Consider the following 9,202-nt stretch of genomic DNA (forward strand, 5'->3'; position numbering starts at 1 on the left):
AGTATGATCATAAGTGAGAGGTCACTTGGTCGGGTCAACAGGAAGTATTATTAAAGAGATGCTTTACATTGAAATATAGACAGAGATTTAGTAGTCCCAGAGTTAATGATCCAAGGTCAGTTTTGCATTTCACCTCCTGATTTAAGATGACTGACCGTGGTAGAATAAAAAAACAAGGCTTAATCATGCTCTCTCATCTGCAGGTATGTTTTGATGTGAGAGAGGAAGCCAGTCCCGTCATCGCAACCTCACCCGCTCTTAAGATAAACTTCAGGCCAACTAGGGGCCCGAGGCTGGTTAGGAGACACCGCAATTGTTATGAACTGAGAGAATATCAGGGTAGCACTGTAATTCATGAATCATATGTTGTCTCCCGCTGTTCTTACCTCTTTCCCTTTCTGTCTTCTACACCTCTCTCCCCACCTCATCTTTCTTCCTCGTTTTATAATGCACACCATATGTGCATTGAAGTACAGATTGAACTTGTATTTATAATATTACAATTATCATAATTATAATGCATTTATGTATTTAAAACACCTGGATAATGAACTTCTTTCAATAAAGCGTTTCACATTCTCCACTGGTTGAAATTAAGTATCTCATTGAAATACTATCCTGTGTCCTCAGATTAAATCAGATGAAGGGAGTTAGATGTGCATTGTTTTTTTCTGTATATATGAATTACAAATCAATCATGTTTCTAGTCTATTGCATAGTTACAATGTGTAATCATTGATGTCCCAGGAGCTGGGGTAGTAAACACTGTTGAAGTGTATAATTGTAATAGATACATGCAGACACAGCATCATTCAAATAATGGAGTATGATGTGGCTGAAAAAGAATGTCTCAGAGATCCATTCCTGAACCGCCAAGGACGAGTAAATCAGTGAATATATTCAATGTACAGGCTACAATTTGGGAATCTCATGCGTGGTAATAACTACAGTACATGTGTATATAGGACTTGCATCCTTGGCACAATAAAGTTATTATACTCTACTCTACCCATAGGCTTCATTAATGCCATTCAGACTTGAAGTTGATACAACTATGATAGCTGAGGTTCATAGATTGGAATGAATATTAGTTCAGAACCTAACGTTTTAGGGTCCATACACAGATCTGCTACATACTGTAGCTAGCTACACATCCATAGGCATACAATTATTTTTATCCTCCACTACACAATAAGCAAGTAAATAGTTAGCTAGCTATGTTACTTCAGCTACATTGCAAGGCAAGCTTACACAATTGTACATTCAATTTGCAGTAAATGCTTTAGCTAGCTAGATTCTTTACATCCACTGTTTCACAAGATGACAGCCTGGTTTGCTGGTTTTCTCAGGAGTCCCTAAAACATTAAACGAATTACAAATTCATTCTCCTAACACTAGCTAGCTGGCTAATGTTGGCTAGTCGTAAAATTAACTTTATGACAAACAAATGTGCACAAACGTTTGTCTCTACATTAACTAACATATTCCTCTCAATTGTACATTTTTAGCTTGACTCGTTATTACGTTATAACAACTTACATCTGGTTCCACCGTAATGTTTTGTAAGCCATCTTTGTTGAAGAACGCCACAGGGCAAGGGTGGCTCGCGTCAAAATTCGTCATTGGAACCACTCCATATGATTGGTCATATAAAAACCTTGGGACCCAAATGCATAATGAGTGCTCTAACTCCCCCTTGAGGTGGTCTGGAGCAATGAAGCTGTGATGCTGGGTACCTCTAAGTCCTGCGTTGCAAGCTCACAACTTTTAAAGGAGGAACCACTGTATTAGCCAATGTGCAATCACTGGATAACAAACTGGATGAGTTCCGATGAAGACTATGCTACCAATGGGACATTAAATACTGTAATATTTTATGTTTCACCAAGTCGTGGCTGAACAACAACATGGATAACATACAGCTGGCTGGATTTTCCGTGCATTGGCAAGATCTGTGTCTATTTGTTGATGCACGAAATCTAATATTAAGGAAGTCTTGAGGTTTTGCTCGCCTGAGGTAGAGTATCTCATGATAAGCTGTGGACCACACTATTTACCAAGAGAGTTTATCTATATTCATCATAGCTGTCTATTTACCACCACAAACTGATGCTGGCTGTAAAACCGCACTCAATGAGTTATGGGCGGGGACCTAGTGGCCGGGGACTTTAATGCAGGGAAACTTAAATCTGTTTTTCCTCATTTTTACCAGCATGTTACATGTGCAACCAGAGGGAAAAAACTATAGACCACCTTTACTCCACATACAGAGATGCGTACAAAGCTCGCCCTCCATTTGGCAAATCTGACCATAATTCTACCATCCTGATTCCTGCTTACAATCAAAAACTAAAGCAAGAAGTACCAGTGACTCACTCAATATGGAAGTGGTCAGATGACACAGATGCTAAGCTACAGGACTGTTTTGCTAGCACAGACTGGAATATGTTCCGGGATTCTTCTGATTGCATTGAAGAGTATACCACATCAGGTATACGTACATACCGCAACCAGAAGCTATGGATTACAGGCAACATCCGCACTGAGGTAAAGGGTAGAGCTGCCGCTTTCAAGGAACGGGACTCTAACCTGGACGCTTATAAGAAATCCCTCTATGCACTCCAACGAACCATCAAACAGGCAAAGCATCAATACAGGACTAAGATTGAATCCTACTACACCAGCTCCGACTCTCGGCAGATGTGGCAGGGCTTGCAAACTATTACGGACTACACAGGAAAGCACAGCCGTAAGCTGCCCAGTGACACGAGCCTACCAGACATGATAAATTACTTCTATGCGTGCTTCGAGGCAACTAACACTGAAGCATGCATGAGAGCACGAGCTGTTCCGGACGACTGTGTGATCACGCTCTCCGTAGCCGAAGTGAGTAGGATCTTTAAACAGGTCAACATTCACAAAGTTGCAGGGCCAGATGGATTACCAGGACGTGTACTCCGAGCACACGCTGACCAACTGGCAAGTGTCTTCACTGACATTTTCAAACTGTCCCTGACCAAGTCTGTAATGCCAATATGTTTCAAGCAGACCACCATAGTCCCTGTGCCCAAGAATACCAAGGTAACCTGCCTAAATGACTACCGACCCATAGCACTCATATCTGTAGTCATGAAGTGCTTTGAAAGGCTGGTCATGGCTCACATCAACACCATTATCCCAGAAACCCTAGACCCACCCACATTTGCATACCACCCCAACAGATCCACAGATGAAGCAATCTTTATTGGACTCCACACTGCCCTTTCCCACCTGGACAAAAGGAACACCTATGTGAGAATGCTATTCATTGACTACAGCTCAGCGTTCAACACCATAGTGGCCTCAAAGCTAATCACTAAGCTAAGGACCCTGGGACTAAACCCTCTGCATTTCCTGACAGGCCACCCCCAGGTGCTAAGGGTAGGTAACAACACATCTGCCATGCTGATCCTCAACACGGGGGCCCCTTAGGGGTGCGTGCTTGTTCCCCTCCTGTACTCCCTGTTCACCCATGATTGCATGGCCAAGCATGACTCCAACACCATCATTAAGTTTGCAGGCGACACAACAGTGATAGGCCTGATCACCGACAACGATGATACAGCCTATAGGGAGGAGGTCAGAGACCTGGCAGTGTGGTGCCAGGACAACAAGCTCTCCCTCAACGTGATCAAGACAAAGGAGATGATTGTGGACTACAAGAAAAGGAGGGCCGAGCACACCTCCATTCTCATCGATGGGGCTGTAGTGGAGCAGGTTGAGAGCTTCAATTTCCTTGGTGTCCACATCACCAACAAACTATTATGGTCCAAACACACCAAGACAGTCGTGAAGAGGGCACAACAAAACCTATTCCCCCTCAGGAGACTGAAAAGATTTTGCATGGGTCCTCAGATTCTCAAAACGTTCTACAGCTGCACCATCCTGACTGGTTGCATCACCGCCTGGTATGGCAACTGCTCGGCCTCCGACCACAAGGCACTACAGAGGGTAGTGCGTACGGCCCAGTACATCACTGGGGCCAAGCTTCCTGCAATCCAGGACCTCTATACCAGACGGTGTCAGAGGAAGGCCCTAAAAAATATCTATATATTTATTTACTTCAGTTTATTGTAGTAAATACTTTCTTCACACTTATTTTTCTTAAAACTACATTGTTGGTTAAGGGCTTGTAAGTAAGCATTTCACTGTAAGGTCGACACCTGTATTCGGTGCATGTGACAAATACAATTTGATTTGATGGAATCCCAAGCATGAAGTGGTGACAGAATTGCGCAATCCTCAAGATGGACTCGTTCCAAGCAAGAGATCTTCTTCCTTTCCGGTTCACATACCTTCACCACGGAAACCGACTTGACCCGCTGTTTTCAAGACGACGATGATGAGTATTTCATTTCCTTCATTGTTTTCCTTTCTGACACTTACAGCTCTTTATATGGTGTGAAACTATTCAAATTAAATGACTACCTTTTCACAAAGAGTGCTGCTATGACTCTAAAATTATCTCGGAGGGCTGTCCTCGATTAACTCTGACGGGACTCTTGGCGTTTGAAGGATCCCATGTATTTTCCCTCTATATGGTGGGAGGACAGGTTAAGACATTAATCACCATGGCGTGCATGCTTGAGGTCATAACATATCGGCTAGAGGTTTTGAGATACAATTGATCTATCAAGCATCATATCTGACATACGGGCTATTATTAACCTCTAGACAAAAGATTGCAACTGACATAAATGCAACTTTCTTATTCCAATCTGCCAAAAATAACCCTGGTCTTTGGCACTGTACTTTTTGAACAGGGAAGTCCATTCCATGAAATACAGCGGAAGAAACCCAACACCCCACTATTCCATGTTTATCTTGCATTCCCTGGATGTTTCTGTTTCGGGCATAAATCTCATGGTGGGATCTATAGGGAACAGGAGTTTCCATTTTAAACCACCTTTCACTATCCATGGTCAGATATCACAAATTCAACCACTTACTGTTGTATGAGTCATCATTCAGCATCATGTCTCGTTCTGTTAACAACAATGTTACTATGCAAGGGCATTAAATAAAGAATACATTGAAAGTCTGGACCCAAAGGTGGCATTGGATATTCTCCTATTGAGTTGGCCGTATAACTCAATACATAGTCCTAGCCTAAAAGACACGAGAAAAAGGAGATAAAAGGTCAAAGCTGACATGTGTCTTCCTAGGTCACACTGACAGTAGAACCTGATTGAGAATCATTGCATGGATTTTTTTTTTTTAAACATGCCCCAAATACCATGAATTCAGGTAATATGCAAGAAGAAGGATCACATGTAATCTCCAGGCCATCTGTCAAAGAGTATCATGTCCTGATAGGTCACTTTACAAAAAACAGTCAATTCTTTCACGTGTTTTCTGTTAACTGTAAAGGTCCTTCAATCACAGTCACCTTTTCAACAGATGCATCTGGTATGAAGTGCACATGGTACAGAAAGCATTGGGTATAGGTTGAGAGCCATGTCGATTATTCTCGTAATGTTAAAGATGGTGTTGTTGGATATTTGTGCTTTATGAACATTTTAACAACAAGCACTTCATTATCATGTCGCCCTTCACAGCAATCCAACGTATTCAATGGCTTGTTTTAACTTTCTATACATAACTTTCAGTCTGTTCCACGTAATAGTGAAGAGACAGAGAAGATTTAATGAATGTTATAGCTCGACATAATCGTCTGATCTCATCATCAGGCCCCCAACTAGGAAGTGAGCCATCAGCTCAAGATATATATGAACAAAGACAATCTTTGAGGAAAATGCCCGCAGTTCCCTCGGCTAAACCCACATGCTAAAAGGATAGAAACTCTCTTTTCTACAGGACTGAAAGCCTGCTTGTTTTCATACATCTGCATGCCTATTGAGCTCCAGAGTCTAAGGGAGTGTGATGAGGAGAACCCAGCCTCTTATCAGCATGCTCCAGACCAGCAGAGCCGTCATATCCGAGCTGGAAATACACTGGGCTTCCAGTAACACAGACCGCGCCCTCACAGCACTATCCCAGCACTGAACTAAAACTGGCCTCTTGTTATGACAGCAGACTTGAATTATACCGAATATGAATAATCCTGAAGTCATCCAACACCGTCAATCGTTTCATTATGTCAGGAATGTTAATCCATTCTAAGTTGGGAAAATCGGATGCATGATTGAATTACATTCCACTATGCATTCATTTAACATGCGAAACAGCAAGCTACAGAGGCACATCATATTTTCCAAATTATCACTCAGTTATATCAAGGTCATTCCAATACATTTCTTCATGACCTCAATGTTATCTGGGTGGATTGTTACATTGTTGTAGGTTTGAAAAATGTGAAAAAGTGATATAGGATGGTTTACATAGAATCCTTCCAGTAATATAAATAGGTCAAATATCAACATTTGAGGCAGTGCTGCTGAACCAGTTCTACATTGGAACACGAGGGCAATTCCACAGTAACAGAGTGGCGATGAGACTCCGATTCTTCACTGATTGCAAAGTTAAACAAACCAGATATCTCTATTTACAAGGACTACTTTTAACAATTTCCACTGAACATTTTACAAAAACACACTTAGTTGAAGAACAGTGCGGGTGCAAAGTTTGGTAAGAGAATGATTGCAGAAACAGCATAAACCGTCATTCTGTTACCAAACGTTGCATCTGCACTGTTCTTCAACTAAGTGTGTTTTTGTAAAATATACAGTGGAAATTGTTAAAAATAGTCCTTGTAAATACAGCTGTATGCTTTGTTTAACATTGCAATTATTGGTTTTTGTTTGGCACACAACGTCAAAAAAAATCTGTCTCATTAACACTCTGTTATCATGGAATTTCCCATTACAATAGCGAGGGCAAGCTCCTGAATCTCCAAAGTTTAAAGGTAATGTGGAATTTCAGAGAGCCTCTCTTGAGGATGCCTTCACTTCTCTACCACGACATATCAAATGAATTGCATTTGATAACAAACTATATGATAGAAACCATGAACTAAATGAATTGTTGGTTAAAATCCAGGTCACAGAAAAGGTTGATGAGTAGCTACTTTTAAAGGTCTACATACACTGACATAAGGACCATAAAAACAACAGAAGCAATAGCCTACCAGTTTACTGAAAGAAATCAACGAGAATAGAGCAGTTTCAGAGTAACCCACTAATACTACATGAGTTGAAATACGTTTTAAAATGCCCAGTAAAAGTCTGTTTACAAATGAAAACGAAACTTTCTGTTCTTCAATTCTCTCTGCGATTAAGATATTCGTCACCATAGGCTGACCAACAAAACATTCCTGCTTGGCGATTTGGATAACGTCCGCTTGGTGGTGAGGAGGATTACAATTGTATAATCAAATAGGCTATTTACCTGCTTACGATACGGAGTCCTCAATGGGTTCGCAGAATTCGCAAAAATGTTCGCAGAATTCGCAAAAATCATCGCCGGTTTCCAAAGTCCCAAAACAGATTTATTTTGAACTATTTGTATCCAATGGCTGTTTAGGAGAAGTTGTACATTTGACCAGAGATGTGTTTTTAAAACAAATCGTATCTTTGCTACACTAAAGCATAGACTATAGGCTACTGTAGGCCTAAATAGTATACTGTATTTGACATATACTACTGTACTATACAGCGATGGCAATGTATCCGTGAATCAGTATGAACTTCGTTTGCCCAACCCCGATCTTTTGACTGAGTTCATTGATTTGCATTGAGTCTTCCGCAGAACCGACCCTGCTACGGTGGGAAAAACCATTACTCCATCCGGTATAGGGATGATGACTTCACTGGATAACATGAAAACAACACTATATAATAACTTTTTCAGCAAATTCCAAGGTGATAATCTACAACAAAACAGCCTATATAAGATGTAGAGGCCATGCTGGTTAATAGCTGGTATGATAAAATAAAAGGTCTATAAACGATAGATTGTTACAAACAATGTTTCCCTGTTTTGCTACACTTCGTCTAGTCTGAAATGCATACCATACATTCCATAGTTCGGTCATCAGATAGTTAAAGGAGCAGTACGATATTTTTGATCGATCCAGGACTCGTATCTTATTACAATTTGATGAATATTTAAGAAATTGAATGAACGCAGGCCACAACTTAGTCCGTTAAACACTAATGATTTAATTTTTATGAAGATAATCAACAATGAAAGAAAACGTACATTGAGGGTTATGGCCATAGGACACTCGTTGAAATAAGTATTAATCAGACTGATGAAAGCAGACAAAAAAGAGCAAACAGTGAGATGAAAATACACATGGAAAAATGTAATTGAAAAGATATACAACCAATTGAAAATGTAAACTGTTCTAATCCAGTAATAGTTACAAAGTCTATGGATGCTATCGATGAGAAGTAACTGTGCAAAGACACTGCATGTAACAGTAAGGATTCAAGCCCCTCTTCAGCAGAGATCCCAATTGTGAGTGATAGGGTGACCCAGCTTTTTATTATAGCAAAACATACACTTAGAGGCTGCGCTAGGCTATAAATCAAAACCAATTCACCTGCCATTCTCAGTCTCTGATTGGAAAACCAACAGTGGTGATGTAGTCAGAATGTGAATGCATGCTGACCTTAAGGTGGTCGTTGCCTTTGTGGTCATCTTTTTTGACCTCTTTCTTGTTCTACCAGGCTCTTTCTTTCACCTGGCTTGTTGTCATCCTCTACATCCTTTCCCAAACTGCATTTCCTGTCTTTAACAAAGTCTATTCGTTTTGTTCGCCCTTTTGTGTCGGGGGCGTTGAACCAACTGCTAATGAGATTATGCAACACCTGGTCTTTTGACCACTGCAAACAGAGCAACGTCAACATTGGTCTAAAACCAAATCAGCCCAAAAAACAGAAACCCAATCACAATAAAACGTTTCCTTTTGGTTTCAGCATGTGCTCACTTTAAACCACGATCTAACAAAAGCTCCAATTTGAATCTTTCCTTCCTCTTTTTTCCTGGTTGATTTTTTGGAGGTTGTCAAAGTGATACAGTGTGTTCATTTTGAAACACACAGACGTTTTAACATATGGTTTCCTAAAAGACACTGCAGAGTCATGTAGACAGAGCATGTAGGAAGGTCCTTTGGGCCACCATGAGGTGTCAATATATGTCACCCTTAAAGGGAAAAGAGAGACCTGAATTAGCACTCCGTGGAGGTCACTGAGAAATG

At 40.7% G+C, this 9,202-nt stretch overlaps 1 protein-coding gene across 5 annotated transcripts in view; it reads right to left on the bottom strand.

Moving 5' to 3' along the window:
* Positions 1 to 8,745, bottom strand: part of LOC106586183 (RNA-binding motif, single-stranded-interacting protein 1) — a 43,129-nt gene extending 34,384 nt beyond the window's left edge. For 2 of the 5 annotated variants that reach the window (XM_014173152.2, XM_014173149.2), the window contains exon 1: positions 7,387 to 7,737. In XM_014173152.2, the coding sequence (XP_014028627.1) occupies positions 7,387 to 7,458 (72 nt within the window). In that variant the 5' untranslated portion in view covers positions 7,459 to 7,737. Of the gene's footprint in view, positions 1 to 7,386; positions 7,738 to 8,614 lie in introns of those variants that run through there. The other 3 variants (XM_014173153.2, XM_014173150.2, XM_045707377.1) reach the window with 2 other exon arrangements.
* Between the last annotated feature and the right edge of the window lie 457 nt (positions 8,746 to 9,202).

The sequence above is a fragment of the Salmo salar genome, chromosome ssa25 (assembly GCF_905237065.1).
Source record: "Salmo salar chromosome ssa25, Ssal_v3.1, whole genome shotgun sequence".
NCBI classification, from domain to species: Eukaryota; Metazoa; Chordata; class Actinopteri; order Salmoniformes; family Salmonidae; genus Salmo; species Salmo salar.